At 56.6% G+C, this 20,674-nt stretch overlaps 1 protein-coding gene across 2 annotated transcripts in view; it reads left to right on the top strand.

The window, feature by feature from the left end:
• Positions 1-9,143, top strand: part of SYK (spleen associated tyrosine kinase) — a 90,561-nt gene extending 81,418 nt beyond the window's left edge. For both annotated transcript variants that reach the window (XM_074355736.1, XM_074355735.1), the window contains 2 exons: positions 251-363; positions 6,732-9,143. In XM_074355736.1, the coding sequence (XP_074211837.1) occupies positions 251-363; positions 6,732-6,804 (186 nt within the window). In that variant the 3' untranslated portion in view covers positions 6,805-9,143. The remainder of the gene's footprint in view (positions 1-250; positions 364-6,731) is intronic.
• The last annotated feature ends 11,531 nt before the right edge of the window (positions 9,144-20,674 follow it).

Here is a 20,674-nt window from a genome sequence, read left to right as displayed (position 1 = left end):
GAACTGGCCCCCAGATGAAGAAACAGAACAGAACCCCAGAAGCCCCCTACACCCGCTCCATGCACAAGCCTTACCCCGAGGGCAGCCCCGTCTGACTTCCAGCATCACAGATTAGGTGCTTCTGTTTTGCACTTGATGTCATGGACGTCACACAGTGTGCACTCTTGTTTTTTTTCGGGGCTGGATTGTGTTAGTTGTGTTTCGCTGAATGCTGTGTTTTAAAAGCTCAGGTGTGTTTTGCATGTTTCAGGGAATGAAAGGCAGCGAGGTCTCTGCCATGCTGGAGAAAGGAGAGAGGATGGGGTGCCCTCCAGGGTGTCCAAGAGAGATGTATGAGCTGATGACCCTGTGCTGGACCTATGAGTGAGTACCCAGACCTCCCTGCCACTCAGCCCAGCACTCTGCAGGCAGGTGGCATCGCCAGGCACTCAAAAGCATAAATGCTGTCTTCTTATGAATCGGGGTGGGCTCCCTTCTAAACAAGCAATGGGGAAGGGGGCTTGCTTCCTGGACCAGGTGCTCGTGTTCTTCAGTCTAAAGAGTGTAGACAATTGCTCTAATTCAGGGCACCAGAATTTAAATGTCGGTAATGTTGGCCCAGGGTAGAAGGGGAGGTCAAAGTGAAAAAACTATTCTTTAGCGTCTGGTCTGGGGGTGTGTGCCATTTCTGGCGAGAGAGGATGGTGGTGGAGGTACTTACGGGGGTGCCATGCTTGGCTAATTTCTGATTCCCGATCACCTTCCTTAGTGAGGCATGACCACGGATGGGGGCCAGCTCACAGATGGATTGGCTAAGGTAGCACATCCCGAGAAGCAGCTCAGATCTTGGCACAGTGGCCCTCAGAGTCTGCCCTGAGGGCCCTCACGTGGCCTGCCTGGTGGAGCACATGTGATGTGGTGGGCAGGTGACGTCAGGGCAGCTCAGCTGGCCGGGGAAATGCGCTGCACCTGAGAATCAGGAACGTGGCCTTTGACCTTGCCTGGGTGTGGCAACCTGGAAATGCATCGTGGGGAAACCCTAAGCCATGGTCTCTGTCCCTCTGGCACTGAAACATGCAGGTTGGAAGTGATGCAGCTCATGTAACCGGGAGGTTTGTTCTCAGACACTGCAGCTCAGGCTGCAGGAGCGTCTTAAGGATGAGGGATGTTCCAAGTGCCTGCAGATGCCACCTGGGGTTTCTCCGTGTCCCAGGGAGCGTCTTCCGCCACCACAGCTGGGAGTGGAAGTGAAGAATCTCATTATTACCTAGAAGTGACCCTGGCACGAGCCCCAAAGGGGGAAGGCGGAGATTTCCCCGTCTGCTGCTGACACGGTTCAGGGAAAGGGCCTTTTGGTACCCAAGGTGCCCGTCTAGGCCCCCAGGGAGCTTCTCTAGCCCAGGTTGCCAGAGGGATGTCAGGGTGTCAGCAAGAGCGAAATCCAGCTGATGGATCTTAGATGTCCATCATGTGCAGTCTTGACCTCACCTTCCCACGCCCGAACGGGAATCGGAGAACCACTGACAGGCAGGGCATGACATTGACATGGAAGTTCTGGCCTAGAAATCAAGGTGGGGGAGAGATACAGGAAACAGATAAATTACCCCAAGGTGATGTTACAAACCTTGCAGTCGGGCCACCGTGTGCCAGTGCTGAGTCCAGTCCCTGCTGCCCCACCTCCTGGTGCCTCTGACAGGCAGGGGCGGGAAGCACCTGCAAGACGTTCCAGGAATCCCATAAGCGAGGACAGGCTGTTAAGCTTTTCCTCGACACACAGTTCCGAAGGACCTATAAAGCCACTGGGAATGGGGCAGGCTTTTCCTGGCTTTTAGTAGGTACCATTTAACCCACCGGGATTTGGAGACCCGGTGGTCTGTGAGGAGTCACTGGGAGCAGCAGAGACCACCCCCAGGGTGGAAGGGAAGCTCATGGCATCTCCCCCACCCTCTTGTTGTGGAAAAATGTGTTACAGCTCAGTGTTATAGCTCAGTTGTGACAACAACCTGGATCCAGGAGAGGGACCAAGCAGCACTCAGAGTTGGGGAACTCGGATTTATTACACCAGCAGGCCCACAGGAGTTAACACTCCAAGCTCTGGATCCCTTTACACAGGCCTTTATAGGCTGCCAGTTTACACTTTGCAACGTCATATGCAAATAAAGTACAACAGAAGTTGACCAACTAGGAATAAGCTTTGTAGAAATAGACCAATCAGGAGTGAGCTCCATGCAAATGAAGTACTACAAATGGGCCAATCAGAAGTTAGGGAAATGGACCAATCAGGAGTAAGGGAAATAGCCAATCAGGAGTCAGTTCAGGGAACCAATAGAATTTTAGGGGTAAATAAGCCGTTTCAGAGGCAAAAAGTGAGATAGAGCCTCTGGGCCGGGGAAAAGGATGGCGCTGGCAGGAGAGCAGCGGCCCTGCCTGGGGTCCCTGCGGGGGGGGGGGGGGGTCCCTGCCAGTCTTTCTATGGGGCTTCCCGCCTCACTCTGTCTAATCGACCTCCCCGTCCTGGAGGCCCCGGGGAGGGCACAGCCCGGGGCCCGCGAGCCTGTGAGCACTGCCTGGAAGTGTTGTCTGGTCCTGCCTGCGGTTTCCTTTGCAAGGTTTCCCTTTTTTGGGGAAAAGTGAACTTTTACTTCATTCTGCAACAGATGAAAAAGCCTGAAAATAAAATGAAACTCTCAGGGACATCAAGTTAGTGTTTTTGCATTTAATGTTAATGCTGACATGTTGTTTTTACAGTTTACCAGTGAGGAGCGGGAGGGGGTGGCGGGGTGCAGAAGAGGAAGTTTCCGGTGGGAACAGGGTGTTAAGGGATGTGTCCGGCGGGGTGACCCGTGGCAGGCGGGGCGATGTCGCCAGGGCACACCTCCCGCTGGGCGTGGGAGGCGCCGTGAGCCTGCTGAATTCCCTGGGTGCCTCAGTGCCTTCTTGGCCTTAGGGAATCAGGACCAGGTGCTGCTCACTGGTATGTGACCTCGGGGACTGTCACTGCCAGGAATGTCCACAAGGGGAGGATGTGAAGAGAAAACAGTTCTCAGTGTTCATAGCCTCAAGAGAACGTTATTTCCCAATGTATTTTCCCACCTGGAGATTTAAGTTACAGGCAGAGCCGGGCGTGCAGGGAGGGACGCCTTCCCCACCGCCTCTAACGCCAGGCGTGCTTTCCTGTGAGCTCGGTGCAGCTGTACCTAGGAATTCGCTACAAAGTTGAAGTATCAGTCGAGTGGAAACAGTGATGATGTTCATGCCTAGAATTCGAAATGATGGCTTTTTTTCACACTCTGATTTCTTTTCCAACAAGCTGTATTTCTGGAGGCTGAAGTTTTTTAGTAGTGACCTGAAAAGGTAGAAGTTAGGGGTCGGGGGAGGTGTTCAGAAAGTTTGTCATTTGATGAAACACAGTTGAGTGAAAAAAACAATGCTTCCTGGGGGAACTCAGAAGTAGCAGGAGCTTGTCTGGCAACCTGGGTCTTTGCCTGGGGCTGTTGGGGAGGCGCCAGCCGCCCGGGGCAGCAGGCGGCTCCACATACCAGCCTTCTCACCCCTGACGCCGCGTGTCCTGGGGGGACTTCATCGGGACTCTCAGTGTGGGTGGCAGAACCCTGAGGGGCCGACATCATTCCCAGCCCTCTCACTTTGCAAAGGGGAACAAGGCGCTCCCGGCAGTGCCCACGGTGGGGGTGGCGTTGCCAAAGCCAGGAAGGAAACAGTCCCCCACCCCACCCCCAAGAAAAACAGGAACCCACGCTGGGGGCGGGGGCGTCACTCTTAAGTGTGTCCCAGGGTCAGTTCACATCCTGTCTGTTCCCACATGCTTGCGGGAAAGCCCTTGCAGATTGCGAGAAGATGGGGATCCTGATCCTGAAAACACAGGGCCTCTGCCTAACGGAGAAAAGCTGGGGACGTTCAGGAGTCTCTGAGAGCTGGCAGTGTTCGAGGTGGAGCCCAAGGTGTTGTTTAGAGATTGGCAAGCCCAAGGCACAGTGTCCCTGCTCTGCCCCGGCGCCAGGTCCTTGGCCTCTGTGTGCCTCATCGTCTGAGAGCCGCGGGCATTCACTGGGGCCACACTCACCACCCGAGCCAGCTGTGTGCAGGCCAGGCTGCTGTCCCCAGCGGGCGTGTGGTCGGCAAACCTCACGGAAGGCACAGGTCCCACCCCTGTAGGAGCCCGCAGTCCAGGGGAGGGGCAGGCAGGCAGGCAGGCAGGGACCAAGAAGCTCAAGAACCAGTGCATCTGTGATGTGTTCTCAGAAGGTGCCGAGTCCATGGGCAGCTCGGAGCCCAGGAGGACCCCGGGCCCAGGAGGGAGCGGCACGTGTGCGTGAGGACCTCCTGGGTGGTGGCTGTTCCTCTGCAGAAGGAAAGGAAACAGCTGCTTGGGGCACAGAAGCACGTGGAGCTTCCAGAACCTGGTGGATTCAAAGAATTAAATACAAAAGATCCCCGTATAGTTTCCAGCCAACCGTTTTAAAGCATTTTTTTTTCATGGTTTCCTCCATTGTAAACAGTCAGCCACCTTTTGCCAAAGCGATGGATAGTCACATGGATGTGTAGATGAATAAATGGCTAGACTGATGATGGACGGATTAGCCAGACAGATTGATCAATTCATGATGGATGGATGGATGGACAGGTATTTTGACAAACATATACATGTACAGGTTTAGATTTGTCACCGACACACTCCGTTGACGGCCCGGCACCTACTGAGCCCCGCAAATAAGCACTAGCTGGCACTGTCCTCATGGAGGTTACAGTTCTGGGCTGGGCTGGGGGCTGGGCGTTGCTAGGCAGACGGGAACCAAATTAACCCTCGTATAAACATGTGATTACATATTCTGATGGGTGCTGTGAACGAGAGTAAAGGATTCCGGTGGGTGTGCATCCTTCCATTGGGGCGTCCGTATCAGCCTAAAGGAAGGGCCATTCCAGCTGAGAGCTGCAGGATGAGGTGCTTGAGTGCAAGAAATGAGACACGAGGAAGGGGGCCACTAGGCAGGGGAAAGCACCCCAGATCCAGTTGGACAGAAGTGGGCAGGCAAGGGGTGGATGGGAAGCTGGCACACAGGCAGGACGCTTGGCCACCCTCCTCTGCAGGAGCTCGGCATTGTCCTGGCTTCCTAGAGGCAGCCTCACCCATGGTGGAAAGGAGAGGTTCCCTGGAAAACTGACCAGGTGTCTTTGCTGAGAGCCAGTCCGTATTCCTGTTTACCTACACTTAGCTTGTTTGCTTGGTGCTAGGCTCCTGGGTGGATGAAGCCCTCGTGGCCAGACTCAAAGGGACGCTGTGCATTGGCATCCCCGTGGCTGGAGCAGAGCGCCCTGCCCTGCAAATATGATAAGGCTGCGCTGTTTGGCTGTAGAAGTTTAGTAACAGGAGGGAGGCTTCCTCTCTGTGTGGACACAGGTTTCCGCACATGATCCTGCATCCCAGGCTTGGTCATCGCTTCCCCTCCTGTCACAAAATTTGGTGGCCAGAGACACATCTTCCCGCAATGAGCCAGAGGAAGCTTTGGTCTCCAGACAGGACCACAGATGGCTGATTTTTGCAAACGGTTTTATCATGCTTCTCGCTTGCTCTTGAAAGCTCTCGGTCCAACCATTTATTTTGATGCCATTTGACGGAACTACCCATTTTGGTTCTGCAGACATCACTCTGCCCTCGTAGTGGCGAGCGGTTCTTGATCCCTGGCTCTTCTTTCGTAGCTGGACTGAGCCACGTGAAACTGCAGCTGTTGCAGGTCTGAAAGGTTGAGTGTGGACACTTCCTGCAACCGAACCTCAACGTCTGTTTCACTTACTGGGCAGTTTTACCCACTTGCCATGTGGCCCCAAGTCTTGCAAAATATAATTAATTTCCAAGCAAAGATAGAGTCTCGGAGTTTTGAGAAATATTTGCTCCCAACTTATCCTTTCAGTGTGCCCGTGTTAGCGAAAGCAGAGAGGCCCAAAAGAGTTTTGTTTAGACGCTGCAAATTGTTAAAAACGTTTACCTGTGGTTTACGTACATCATCACCTCACTGGCCAACAGTGACAGAAGCAAGGCCTTGGCATGTTAAGGTTTATAACAGCAGCACGTCTTCAGAAAATTCAGAGCCGTCCGACTTGGGTGTGAGGAGGGAACCTTTGAATCGTGTCTACATTTTAATTTTAACAAGATTATGGGCCAGATATTCCATTTATGTCTGCAGCACGTTCACCAGCTGAGCATTTTCAGACACACTGTTTTGCTAGATCATAAAGAGACAGTCTCTGAACGTGGGATTAAAAGATTCTGACTGTGAAATTGACACAGCATTGCAAATTGACTTCAATATACACATATACGCACACAAAAAAAAACTTCATCTTTTTTTTACCTTTTTTTATTGAGTTATAGTCCTTTTACAGTGTTGTGTCAAATTCCAGTGTAGAGCCCAATTTTTCAGTTACACGTGAACATAACATATACTCATTGTCACGTTTTTTCTGCTGTGAGCCACCACCAGATCCTGTATACGCTTCCCTGTGCTACACAGTATCATCTTGAAGGGACAGACGGGGATAAGCAAGACTCGCCATCTTTAAGGCGGACGCGAGGTCACCCGGAGACCTCGCTGAGCGCAGCCTGGGCTCCGGGGGTCTGGGGTGGGCCTGACGCTGCGTTCCGCGCAGGCTTCTGGTCGCCCGGGGCTGCCGCGGGGACGCCGGCAGGGGGCGCTCTCCCCGCAGCGCGCTAACGATGCCGCCCCCCTCCCTTGCAGCGTGGAGAGCCGGCCAGCCTTCGTGGCGGTGGAACTGCGCCTGCGCAATTACTACTACGACGTGGTTAACTGATGACGGCGGGCCCACCCGCCGGTGGCTGCCCTGGAGCAGATGCGCCACCGCGGGAAGACTGTGCCAAGCGCCTTGATTTTGAGTCTCCATCCCCCTCCGCCCGTCGGGAGCGCCGTGCTGAGTGTCGTTCCCCAAAGCCTGTCCAGGACGGAACCCGCCCTCCGCCAAGCAAACCCGTCCCGGAAGAGCCGTGGGGGGACAGACGGACCCCAGGATCAGAGGGCCCGTGGGTTCGTGTTTTTTGACTGCGGGGTTTTCATGGCAGGTTAATTTGCAGGATGTGTTTCCAAACTCCTTTCTGTCTGCAGCCCCCTGGCTCCTGGGCTGTCCTTGAATCGCGCAGCATCACCACCACCCGGGGTGCTGAATGTCCCCCCGCCCCCAGCTCTGCGTTCTCCGTGGCCGGGGGCGGCCGCTGGCCCGTGACACCTGCCCTGGGGGAGGAAGGAAGCGGAGAAGGGGTGTGGCGGCCACCGGAACGAGGCTCCCGCAGGTCCCAAGACCGAGTCCTGCCACCGGAAAGCTTTCCCCATAGAAGTGCTTTGAGGCTTTAAAAAAAAAAAAAAAAATCAAGCTGAATCTGTCCAGGGCCCAAGCCGGTAGCCAGTTAAGGGGAAGAAAACTCCTTCTGCTCTGTGAGTTCCGAGGCGGAGGGCTCCGGTCTGCGTGAGGTCAGGGGCCTGCTGCAATGAACTGGCTCGCTTGTCGCCCCAGAGCCCCTCTCCTGCGGGCTCCTGAGGACGGTGCTGGGCTGGAGACGCATTAACAAAGTTCTTTGTGGAGACGCAGTCGGGGAGAGGCTGTGGCCATGTCAGGCCTGACGCAGGGCAGACCCCGGGTGCTGCGGGCTGTCCCCGCCTGGCGTGGTCCATGTTCCCTCTCCCCTGGGGAGGGCGGCCGGGCTGGAACTCCCTGCCTTTTCCTGTATTCGTAGTGGGGGCAACCTGGTAGCCAGGGCCGTCTGCAGATGGGTTTCTAAGTGTGAATTCATCGTAAAGCCACAGATCGTGACCTTGCCTCACACTGGCCTCGCTGAGTGTGACTTTGGGCTGAGGACGTGAGACCCAGGGAATGATAGGGGACCCAGGAAATCCTCTCCAGCCCCCTCGGCCCTTGTTCCTGGCTAATGTTTGATCTTCTACAAGTCATCAGCCCATTGGTACCAGATTTGCTGTGGCCTTTGAGGTCGGAGCTAATGAGCCCACATCCTTCGGTCAGCTGAGACCACAAAGACTCAGACCGTCTAGTCTCCAGCGGCGCCCAAGACGTCGTAGTGTCCTGCCCCCGGCTGGGAGAGGAGCCCCACTCCTAACAGGGGGCCAGGCAGCACTCAGCACCCGGCTCCGCCGGACGGGAGCCCACTCGCAGAGCTTGCGTTAAGGAATGTTTAGAAACTGCCCGTGCTTCATAGAATGGTGCCACCTCGTGTTAAAGAGAGGGTCCCCGTGTGCTCAGCAGATGCTCAAACCAGTGGCCACGCATGCTTGGTGTTCCTGGAATTAAAAAGACGAGCAACAACGTCTGTGGTCAGGCTGGGCGTAGCTTTAGAGTCCTCAGAGGAAGGCCTGGAGAACGTGGCCTGAGAGGGAAGCCGTCCCTGCATGCCGCTGAGCTCCCGCTGTCCCCCCAGAGCGTGTCTGTCACAAAGGCCACCCGCTCACGGCAACGAGGGGGCGCGTGCCGAGCGCTTTCCTTCTTTCTGGTGGGATTTCCCGCACCGTCCAGCAGCCCCCGCCCCGCCCCACCCTAGAATGTGAGTGGACAGGAGAAGCCCAGCCCAGGAGGCGGCCAGCGCCCCCTCCACGCTGTCCTCCGCCTCCTCCCCACTCCCAGCGGAGGGAGCGCCTGTGTGCAGAATTCCCTGCGGCCGCGTGTGCATCCTGTCTAGTAAGAAACATGTGCCCTGTGTTAGGAGTAAGTCTCCTTTCCCCTGGGGTCACAGCGGAGGGCACACGAGGAAAGGTGATTTCACAGAAGAACAGCTTATGACGTAAATGAGCAAAGTTTGGAGGGTTAGGGCTTCTTGCCGGGCGCCAGGCTGGGCTCCCCCGCACGCCGCGCTCTTCCTGGCTCTCACTGTCTTTGCCTGGGTCTGGGTTCCCTCCACGTGCCTCCAACCTTCCCATCCTTGTTTAGCGACAACTAAAGGACGCCACCATCCCATCACACTGCCCTGGCAACACCAGTTGTCTGCTGATGCCACAGTCACTTGTCCCCTCAGTGGGACCAAAGGTTTCCATGACAGAAACATAATCCATTCCGTAGTTAAAATAATTACAATAAAGATGATGATGATGATGATGATGATGATGATAATAAATGACAAGTGTTTTTTTCCAGCGTGTCCTTTCCTGTGCTCACTGGCACCAGCCTTGCCATTCTGTTGGGTGGTGGTGTCACACGTACGCCAGCCCAGTGACTGCCACCCGACCTGGATTTTCACGTCCTGGGGTGACCGCCAGATTTTCAGGCACCACCACCCCCAACCCCAGCCTCCCAAGGAGCACACTTACCAGTTAATCTGAGCATCATATTCTCCATCCATTTCAGAAGAGCAGTCTTTGGTCACTGGACTTTTTTTTTTTTCAATTGTGTTTTTTAATAAAAATTTATAATTAGCTTTGTGATGATTTTAATGGATGATTTTTCATGGGTGTTCAGAGGATAGGTTACACTGTCAAACATGCTGTGTCAAACAGCATTGTCAACTGTGCAGCATGGTTTAAAAGAAAAAAGTTAGGTTTCCAGCCACCTCCTGGAAAGATGGACGTGTGCAGGCCTGTTGGAGTGGGTCTGGAGGCTTCTGCTGTGCGCAGAGGGAAAAGGCCAGTGGATGCGGGTCCTGCTCCGCCGGGATCCTCTGTGCGTGGGCAGGGGGTCTGCCCAGCGAAGGCCTGACAGCCCACATGGAACACCAGTGGGAGGTGGGCTGAGAAGACGGAAACCCCCAAAGGGGCCGGAGCAGGCTTGGGGGCTGTGAGTGTTCTCCGTACAGATAGCTTAGGGAACATAGGGGTGTCAAGGAAAGAAGCCTGGACCCCCCATCCCTTTTTAAGGGAGATGACACACGTATACATGGGCATATACGTACAAACACCCCATACACACACACCACACAGACACACACACACACTCAACCTTATTCCAAATGGCCAGCTCACTGCCAGGATGAGGCATACATCCTGCCCCGGGACATAAGCTGGTGGCTCCATTCACTTCTCCTCCACCCTCTCTGGTTCTGGGTCCAGTACTAGAGACTTGCCCAGCCCCCAGCCTCCCTCCCAGCCCCACTAGAGGGCCTCCTGCTCCCGGCAGGCAGTTGGAGGAGACCTGGGCTGGCCGGCCTCATGCTCCCTAGGTGGGTCCTGAGACCGGGACAGCCCCAGGATGGGAATGACACAGACCGTCAAGCTGCCCCGTGGCCCGCTGCCCTGGAAGCAGCATCGACGGGTGGTCTCCATCACTGACCCTGAGCGAGCCATCCACACTGCAGCACCGCCGCAGGTGAGGGCTGCCCGCCAACCCTGTGGCCACACGTGCGTGCCAGGCGCAGAGGCGGGGGCCGCGCTCTAAAACCCTCAGCCTGGCCCGTGGGGATGGTGCGGGCCGGCAGGTGGCCCTGTGTGATGGCTCAGGAGGTGACTTCAACCCTCAGCCCCTGGGAGGGCGCAGAACCCGCGTGCTCACACGTGCGTGGTCTCTGGAAGCCTTGACGTGAGCGCGGCCAGGGATTCTAAGCCCGTGCTTGCCTTTCCCAGGTTAGAAGAGGACTTCACAATCTGTCCATAAACTCGAGCTTATTTCAGGGAAGAAAGGGAGCGTTTTGAAAGAGCCGGGTGAGCAGAACGAGGTTTTAGTTCGGGACAAGTGATGCTGGCTTTCCCCACCCCAGGCAGCGCTGCTTCCTTCTCTTGGACTCCAGACGGTGTCCGTCCCTGCTTCAGGGACCACACCTCCTCCTGGATCACGGCGTTTCTCAGGCGAGGTGAGCCCAGCAGAGGCGGAGCGTGGTCAAGTCCCCCCGCCCGACCCCTTCTCCCTGCCGTCCACCCCCAGAGAAGCCCCCGGAGAGCATCTCACAAATGTCTTCCCACGAGTGTGAGTCTGGAAGACAGAGCCGTGCTGTGGCCCCGCAGCTCCCTGGTCACATGATGCTGGGAAACACGGCCGAGCGCACTCCCACGTCAGGGCCCGTGCCCCTTAGCCGTTCGGAGCTCGAGGACTATTGCAACAAAGACCTATTCACAGATTTTTTTCCTAGTTCATCGTTTTCCCGACTCCTTCAACCACAGAACCGCTATTGTGCTCAGTGCCTATTCGCAGGATGAAACCTGTGTCCCTCACACACTTCGGGAAACACCGCACTCACTGCGCAGGAGGGAGAGGCCTCTGCAGTGCGCTTGTGGGAAGGCAATTCCGTCCCTGAAATCACCCAGGGAGGCAGCTACACGTGTTCTCATTAGCTGAAAATCCAGCCCTGTCCTGTTCTCAAATGTGGGTTATTAATATACATCGTATTCCCTCATCCTCTCTCTCCCCCAAACACACACACACGCGTGCACACACACATACACACATATGCACACATACACACATAAACACACATACACACACACACACACGCACACATGCCAGGACACATATAACCAACCTCTCCTTCAAAGAAAAAGAAACACTATGATAACATTTTGATACAGAAGGACGGCCCAGGGCACATGACTTGATGCTTCATTACATTGAGAACTCTTCTTAAGGTTGCTTCTTTTTTTATTATTCTTATTGAATGGTAAGGATTTGTATTTTTTTTATTGAGGTATAGTCAGTTTACAGTGTTGTGTCAGTTTCTGGTGTACAGCATAATTCTTCAGTCATACGTGAACATACATATATTCATTTTCATATTCTTTTTCACCATAAGCTACTATAAGATATTGAATATATTTCCCTGTGCTGTACACTGTGAATTTGTTTATCTATTTTGTATATACCAGTCAGTATTTGCAAATCTCAGACTCTCAGTTTATCGCTTCCCACCCCCGGCAACCACGAGTCTGTATTCTATGTCTGTGAGTCTGTTAAGGTCGCTCCTTATTTTGCAGTTTTACAAAATTACCCTAGAGGAGGAAAGAACACATTTGCAGAGCCACCGCCACCAAGTCCAGTGGGCACCCACCTCGGGACGCCTGGCACCGCCTGAGCTGTGATTCCACCCGCCCTGTGCTTGTTTGAGCCCGTCGTCTCCCTGGCTGGGCGCTGCCGGTCACTGCCGGTCACTGCCCTCTTACGGGACATTAGCTGACCAAGTGATGCTCTCAGCCCACATGCCACTCAGCTGAGGACGTTTCCAGGAGCTATTTTTTCAGCCAGGCGTTATTTTACCAAAGCCGTGAGTCATAAGACTTTACGCCTTTGCAACCTTTGCAGTCTTCGAATGACTCAGTTTTCCATGACTGCCGTTCGGCTGTGGAACAATGAGTGGAAAATGTCTGTGGTTCACAGACGACGCTTTCTCATTCATAAAAGTAAAGAGCCGGCGTCTGGGGCTGTTTATTCTCCACGGCGTGTGTGAAACGGCGTCATGTGTTTCTGTAAACCGCTGAGGATGTCACAGCGTTTCCGAAGACGGTGCTGGGAGTCCTCAAGGCTTGTGAACACCTGCTCCGAGGCCTGCCTTCCCTGACGTGGGGGCAGGAGAGCGGCTTCAGCCTCACAGGGAGCGAACGGGTCAGGAAAGGCAGGCACGATCGCTGATCAAGAACACCGTTTTGCTAAGTTCACGTCCCCAGCAGGTGGGTTGTGCCGGAAAGAAAGTGACTTCCGCAGGAGTAGGCAAGTCACCGGCACCCACGGTGCGGGAAGTGAGTCTTCAAGTGAGTGATGTACCTGGAGGTTCCTGGAGACCGTCGGGAGCGGTGTCCCCTCTTACACTGAAGGGGCTGGTGACGCACGGCCTCCGGACACTGGATGTGACCCAGGGGTGGCAGGGAGCCCTGGCTGCCGGCGGCGCCCGGGTGAGCCGTGTTGGAAGTTGCCCGCCTCCAGTGCTGTTGGTACGCAAGGCAGTGAGGCTTAAACCTTATTTCCTGCGCTCACCACAGATCAAATGCACCAGTTTCCTGACACCAGCCTCTTCCATTTTCTTCCAGGGGTCACCTTGAATCTTGACTATTAGACGCGCCCACCATGGGTCTAAGCTGCCTCACACAGACTGTACATTATAATCCCACCGCAGCCCCCGTGCGGCTCCGTTGTTAACGCGACAGACCGAACCGTTTGCTTCCGGCTTCACTTACTTAACACACGACGTGTGGCCTTTCTGCATCAGCTGTGACAATGGTAAAGAATGTCGGTCTACGGGAAGGAACAGAGAACTGATACTGTTTTAAAGCATCTGTAATTTCTTTTCTTTTTTTTTTTTTTTTTTTTGCTGAAACATGGTTCAAATCATTCTAATACCAAGTATAATAAAACTGAATGTCTAATCAACTCTTTCGATCAGAGGTTAAGTGTCCAGGTGGAACTGAAGCATTTCCTGGACAGAGTGACGTCAACCCCCCTGGTTGCCCCCTCGCGGGTTGCCGCACTGTGCTCTCATTTGCCTCCTTACCTTGCTGTCTGATACATCGTGTGCTTTTCTCCGTCACTGTAACGATTGTCACCACACGTTCTCATCCTGCTGCAGTCAGGAACGGACTCCGGGGGCCGGGCCTGAGCAGGGAGCCGCTCACTCAGGCCCGGGGCTCAGTTGTATGGCCTGGATCTCTCAACGTTTGCCCTCTCTGTTACACATATGCTATGCCATTAAATGCTTTGAAATCTAAAACCAAACCAATTCCCCCCACCAAAAAAAACCCCACAGCAGTGTGCTTTCATCCTTGGCACCTGTCAGAACTGAGGGGCACAAGCCGCCAGATGAGCCCCCAGCCCACCCTTTCCCTCCTCACCTCTTGTTGCTTCTATCAACGCTCAAGAAAGAAAACAAGATGCTTGATGAAGCCAGCCCCACCTCCCTCGGCGCTGTGCCTCATGCAGCTCCGTACGCGGTGGGAAAACCAGGCAGAAAACAGGGGCTCTGGACGCCCGAGGGGGTGTCAGCAGCCCGGACGCGTGCAGACTCCACTCGACTCAGAGAGAGGCTGGCCTCCTGAGACGGACAGAATTAAGCCGAGGAGGTGGCTTCAGAGAAGAGCCCGACCCACCGACAGCTTAGCCCGACACGGAGGCCGTGTCAGCGGACTCCACTCTGCAGTCGAAGCCTGCAGCCGCTTGCTCATTCTGGGGCGCCCTTCTCTTAAGTCAGTGCGTTGTCCGTTCCTGGATGTTCCGCGATGAGATTTTTTTCCTCTCAGTTTCATTCCAGCACTTTATTCTCGGGCACCGAGTCAGAGTCTCCCTAAGGCTGCTGTCTGACTGAGGGCGAGGGGTTGCCCTGAAGTGCCAGGAGTCCCGACGTCTTAGGCCGTCATTTGAAAACACAGGGTCCAAAGTTGCCACATGGGGCCTGCACTGGATGGTAATGCTCCCCAGGGATTGTGTGTGTGTGTGTGTGTGTGTGTGTGTGTGTGTGTGTGTGTGAGACTCTGAGTCACAAAGGTGTCTGTGTCTTTTCTTTGTCCCAGGTCTTCCTCTATTTTTAATACTCCTCTCAACATGAAAATAATTCTCTGTTATTAACCAACTTGATCACTGCTCTGCCCACGTCGGTTCTCAGTGTGCAGAACCGGTTTCCCCACTTACCCACGTGGACCTGGGGATATGATGCCCTGTCACTGACGTCTTCATAAGAGCCAAGCATTGCACAAGGAGAGATCTGCTTTTCTGACGCTGTGCAGAGACTGGCTTCCTGCTGTGGCCCTGCTGGAGCGAGAAGGTGGGGTGGGTGCAGGGAAGCCCCCAGTCAGGCAAGAGGCAGAGCCACCAAGAACAGGGAGGGCATGCTTCCCAGACCTGCAGGCACGTCCTCAGTGGCACTTGGACATCTGCTGCGGCTCCCTGTCCTCCTGCCCCTGAGGAACCAGCCTAACCAGCAGAGCCGCACACGTGCACGGCCCTGGGAGGCCAGCCACGGCCCAGGTTGTCCCACAGCCAACTCCCTGCAAGGCTGACAGGGAGGGGACACTTCCTGGGCCTCAGTGGATACCTCAGGCCACTGGTGTTCCTTGGAGGCTTCCCCAGGAGCGAAAACAAAGTTAGACAACGCATTCACATCACTTGAGGGCAACGTTAGAATCTGCGGGGAGGGCATAGCTCAGTGTTAGAGCGCGTGCTTAGCGTGCACAGCATCCTGGGTTCAATCCTCAGTCCCTCCACTAAATAAATAAAGAAAAATCTGATTACCTCCCCTCTTAGAAAAAAAAGAGAGAGAGAGGATCGCAGGTGTCAGAGTCTCTCTCTCTCCCCATCCTCGGCATTTGGAGGGCACCCAGGTGAGCAGACGCCGCCTTTGGGAGGCCCCTGGCAGCCCAGGGACGGCTCCCCTGGCCGCTGGGCAGACCAGCCTGCAGAGGGCTTCGGGTTAGGGGCAGCACGCGAGCACCCGGAGCGCGGCCCGCATGCACAGCCCGGCTCACCTGCCCCTGCAGGCCGGCCGCGGGCAGGCCGCTCGGGAGCGCTCTGTGGCGGCAGCCGCGTCTGCTGACGCTTCCCAGCTCGCAGAGCCATCTCAGGCATGTTTTCCATCTGAAGTCAAACGCAGCCAGCTTCCGAGGCCGCGGTCGTCACTGACGCAGTTTACAAGTGAAGAGGCCGCGACTCAGCAAAGGGCACCGACACGCAGGCCAGCCCAGGTGACTGTGTGGCAGCTCTGGCTCTCAGGCCTCTCTGCACAGTGGGGTCGGCTGGAGCCTCAGAAAGCCCGGTGCCCAGGCTCTGTCCCCAGAGCCCAGCTGCATCGCCCTGGGGGGCCCGGGAGCCAGGCGCTGATTGCCAGTCTTGAGACATATAACCCATCCCCCATGCTGGCCGCTCACTGGTCCCCCTCTCTGTCGGGGCTCTGACTTGGGGGACCTGGAACCTATGGGGCCCTGGGGCAGGAAGTCAAGGGTGAGAGCCCCCCCTGGGGTTCCAGCAGGTTGCGTTTCTCCAGTGGAGGCCAAGTGGCCTTGAGTGATGTCTCCTGTGGTGGGTCCTTGGATGCCTGCCAGTAAAGTTCTCTAGGGGGCGCCAGCCACCCCAAAATGGCTCAGTGATGAGGGACGACCTTGAATTCTCTTGGCTGACAGAAAGCTGACCTGCGGTTCTCACTGTTAAACCTCATCCCTTGTCTGCGATTTGCGTTCCCACTGTTCATGGAAGAGCCGGGCAACCTGTAGGCTGGAGAAGCCCTGTCATGGCCAGCCTGTCCGTGCTGGCTCGGCCAGCTGGGGAGCAGCCTGGGAACCGAGCCGCCTCCCCCATCCCTCTCTGTCTGCAGAGTCTGACAGACGAGGATGGGGTATCCCACAGGGGAGTGGGGGGCTGAGAAGGTGTCGGGAGCTGTTGTCAGCCCAGGATGACTCAGAGGCCCCTGTGGGTTCCAAGCCTTGCTCAGGAGAAGAATCTGGGCGATCTCGGCCTCGACGGCCACACCCAGCACCTGTGTCCCCGCATGGCTTGCAGGACGACCAGCAATGAGCAAAACCCAAGGTAATTTCAGCCCGAAGCCGTTCCCTTACAAATGCCCCGGTGGAGAGCCACATCATCTGGTTCAGTCATCCTGGAGGCTCGGAGGAATGACTCCCTCGGGCAGGGGGACTGAGTCTCCTTCACGGCTCTCCCAGAGGCCAGGGCAGAGTCAGGCCTGAGGGCTTGAAGCTCACCCACAGGGTGGTGAAGCCGACTTTAAGAAAGAGATTTCTTTGGAAGCACCACGTCCGGCTCTGGTGCAGGCGTGCCCAGAGCTAAGACTCGGTCCAGTGTGCTGGGAGGTATGAAAAGTGCAAATCTGGGGGACGTGACTCAGCCCGGAACACTGTGCAAATGGACCGTTTGTCATTCTGTTCACTGGTTCATCCCAAGAGCCTGGAAATGACTGAGTCCCCACTCGGGTCCAACCGAGGCCTGGCTCCCAGCTCAGAGAGATTCTGGCTGACGGGCCCAACAGTTCCTTCAGGGCTGGACGCTGAGGCCGGGCTGTGAGTGGGCTAGGATGCCTTCTGAGGACAGCAGGGGCAGCGGAGTCAAGCTGCAGCCATCAGAACTTCCTGCATGTCCCTTGGCCATGGATGGTTCTGGCACATTGGTGGGGTGGGGTGGGGGAGGGGATGTGCTGAACACCAGCCTCCCCTCTAGACACTCTGGACAGTGCTGCGGAGTCGTGTCCCCAACGAGACATCACAGTCCTAGCACAGGACCTGCAAGCACGACCTCACTCAGAGAACAGGGTCTTTGTGCAGGACTTCAGAGAGATGAGGTCCTGAGGGTGGGCCCTGATCCAGCACGACTTTGTCCTTATAAAAAGGGTCAGCTTGGGCACGGAGACACACACACGGGGAGATGCCATGTGACCCTGGAGACAGTCATTTACAGGCCAAGGAGAGCATCCCAGGACAGATCCTACCTCACAGTTTCAGAAGGAGCCAGCCCCGCCGACCAACCAATCTCGGACTTCCAGCCTCCAGGACTGGGAGGCAATAAAGTTCTGTTGTCAAGCCGCCCCGTCTGGGGTCCTTTGATACAGAAAGTCCAAGAAGCAAGTGTCAGCAGGGAAACCCGGGGCCCGGCAGCCCCGCCACCCCTGCCAGGGCCCCTCTGTCCCTTAGTGGCAGGGACCTGTGGGAGGGGAGGCCGAGAGGCTCACGCGGCCTTCCTGTGCCCGAGGGTTACGTGGATCTGGTTGGAAAGCGGATTCTGGCTCAGTGGGCCTGGGGCGGGGCCTTCTTTCCTCCCAGCCCCCGGGCGAGGCGAACGCAGGTCTGAGGAGCAAGGGTTCCCAGCTCGGATGCTCGATTCGCTGCCTTTCACACTTGCCCGCTGAGGGCCTGGGCGTGGGTGGTGTTTCAGGCCCCAGGGGCATCACATGAGCGGCCTTCGGGAGGAGGACGCTCCCTGGGTATTCAGGGCAGGTGGGGGTCAGAAGCATCTCCGGTTCTGGGGGGCTCTTTCCAAAGACCCCGGTGCACTCGGGAAGCCACTCCTGTGTGTCCCGTGTTGCAGGAGTGGGCACTGTTGGGGGATCTGGGAGCGGTTGCCCCACTGTCCCCAGGACCACACCCCCAGTCAGTGAGCGTGCCTGGCCTGTCCCCTCCTTCTCCCTCCGGCCCTCGGTGGCTTCCCGGGGCCAGAGCGAGAAGAGATGACTGTCCCCACAGAACCCACAAGCCTGTAGGGGTCAGAGTCAAGGTCACGGGTGGGAGGGGAGCCCCACACCCACCTCTGTGACCCAGTGCCCGGCCCAGCGTGGGCTCGAGACAAAGTGCAGCAGGACCTTCCTCCGAGGGGGGCTCATTCCACTGGAATGAGCCTCCTTTAGGAGATGCGAGGGGACGAAAAGAAAGGAAAGATGGGAGGGGTGACTGTCACGTCACGTCTCTAACACAGGCGGCCTGGCCTGACCACGGCAGGAGGAGCAGGCGGGCCGTGCCCCTCCCAGGGACACATCGGACCCTTAGCCGAGCCCCTGGCTCCCGGACCGGCAGCGCGCGGCCATTCCCCGAGCGCCCACTAGGTGGCGGCCTGACTCCGGGGCGCGCGCTCACCGGCCCTGGAGAGCGTGATTTCAGTGCTGCCCGCTTCCACCCGAGCCTGAAGGTCGCCGACGGGACGCAGCATTAGAGATCACATCTCAGCAGGTGTGGAAAGACGTAGGAAGTGGTTTACTTTCGAAGTAAGTGGCTGGCAGCTGGCTGCTCTATTCCGGGAAGCAATTTCTAACCTTTGCCGTTGGGCACTGGCCAGTAGAGGGGGTTCGAAGGGTTCCTTGATGTCCCCTTACTGAAGCTCTGCCTGGCGCGTGTTCGGTCCTGCCAGCCCGCCCCGGGGGAGCTCATTGCCAGGGGGGACGCCGAACGCTTGCGCTGGAAGGGCCCCGCTGGCCAGGCCTGTGTATCCAGCCCACAGACCTCGCGGACCGAAGGACGCATCACGAATTCCCGGCGAAGGGCACCCGGACAGCAGAAGCACGTGGGTTTGTTCACTGGGGTTCAGATAGTCCGGGCCTCTGATAAGAGAAAGTCTGGACAGTGGATTCACTACTCGGCCGGCAAGGTTAGGATGTGGGTTCTAAGGAGGTAACACAACGGGTCCCGGGTCTAGCCCACCCTGTTGTACGGGGGAGCCAGTAAGGCCCCCGGGGGGTGTGGACGGAACGGTGGCTTCGTACCCACTTGCCCGGAGCGCTCTCCAGCCCACTGTGCCTGCGCCCGGCGCCCGGGGCCTCAGCGCGGGGAGGAAGCCCCCGGCAGGGCTGAGCTGTCGTCTCCTGATCCCCAGACATAAAGCAGCGACAAGGATGAGCCGCCTCCTTGACACGCCCCCCCGCCCGCCCCCAGAGATCTGAGGAATGTCAAGGAGAGTGGCAGGCGACATTGCTAGGTTGGCCAAAAGAGGTGTATTTTGTACGCGTTCTCTGACTTCCCGCTGGTTATGCCTGCGGATAACACCACACGGAGGTCAGGAGTTCAGGCCTCAAACGAGCGTGTTGTGCCCTCCGGTGTCCCCTGCCCTCCGGCACGTCGCTGTGAAGCGTTTCAAGCAGCCCGCTCGAGAGCCAAGTGCCAGCCCTCTCACGACAGCTTCTCCAGGCGACGTTCTGGCCCACGCGCGGGGACGTCTGGCTCAGGAAGCAAGCTTCTATGTTGTGGGCAGCGGGCCCCCCCTTACCCCATGTTTCTGCAGCATGAGAGGGCAAGGTTAGACTCAGAACTTACACTCGGGCTGAGGATGTGCTGGAGAAGGAAGGGCGGGCTCTAACGGCAGAGGGGGGAGCCTCTTCGAGCTTTGCCTCCCCGGCCCCGATGGAGCCGGGCTGTGCAGGGGTCCAAGTGGCCCTCAGCCCCCGGCGGCCGCTCTGGGATCAGGTTCCACAGCTGGACGTGTAAGAGCGAGGGCATCCGCCACGTGATCCTCGTTTGCCCAGACTTCCCAGGGTGGAAGGTCAAAGGGCTCTCCATCCGTGTGGACCCCAAGGCTGGGGGGGGGGTTGCCACGTGCCTGGGGGTGGGCACTGCTATATTCCCGAGCCAAGCAGGGGTCTGGCGCTCTCGGATGGTCCAGGGCGAGTCTCCAGACCTCACGCCAAGCACAGAGCCCCGCGTTGCCCCTTCGATGCTGTCTGACCGGCTTCCCCGGCTCCCGCGGGAGCAGAACAGCCTTCCCAGAGTGGCCAGTCAATACACACTTGTTTCTGTTTTTGAATGACTGGACTTGGAGATTGTACTGCGTGCATTCTCTTTCCAACCACAGAGAGGGCGGCTAAATGAGACTCCCTCCCTCTCCCGCCCTCATCCCCTTAACCCTTGACTCCATCCTTAATCCTCAGAGCCCTTTATCCCCTAAGGCAAGCCCCTAACCATCCAAACAGAAGCATCACCAGGAGAAGTCATTTTCTGTGACCGTCTTCAGCACGTGGATTGTTCAAAGTCCATTTTAAAAGTCAAAGTGGATGGCCGCCACTGTCCCTCACATGCAGTCTCTCCCTTTTCATGTTGATAATGACCCTCCTGGAAGTCCAGCTGTACTGGACCCCTTACTGAGGTCATTTTGTATTTCATCCTGAAGGTGGGCTGAGCGGACACATCCCACACTTTGCATTTCTCTGCAAGTGGGCTGCAAATTCAACCAAGATATGTGAGCAAATGGGTAAGGGGTCACTCCTGCCGTGGGGCCGTTCCTTTTATGCCAACAGCAGCTTTCCAGCGCCATGCAGGGCGGATCCACTCTGCCGTGCTTTAGA

Source organism: Camelus bactrianus, chromosome 31 (assembly GCF_048773025.1).
Source record: "Camelus bactrianus isolate YW-2024 breed Bactrian camel chromosome 31, ASM4877302v1, whole genome shotgun sequence".
NCBI classification, from domain to species: domain Eukaryota; kingdom Metazoa; phylum Chordata; class Mammalia; order Artiodactyla; family Camelidae; genus Camelus; species Camelus bactrianus.
Note: the sequence above shows the minus strand (reverse complement) of the source record. Positions and strands in the feature narration are given on the sequence as shown.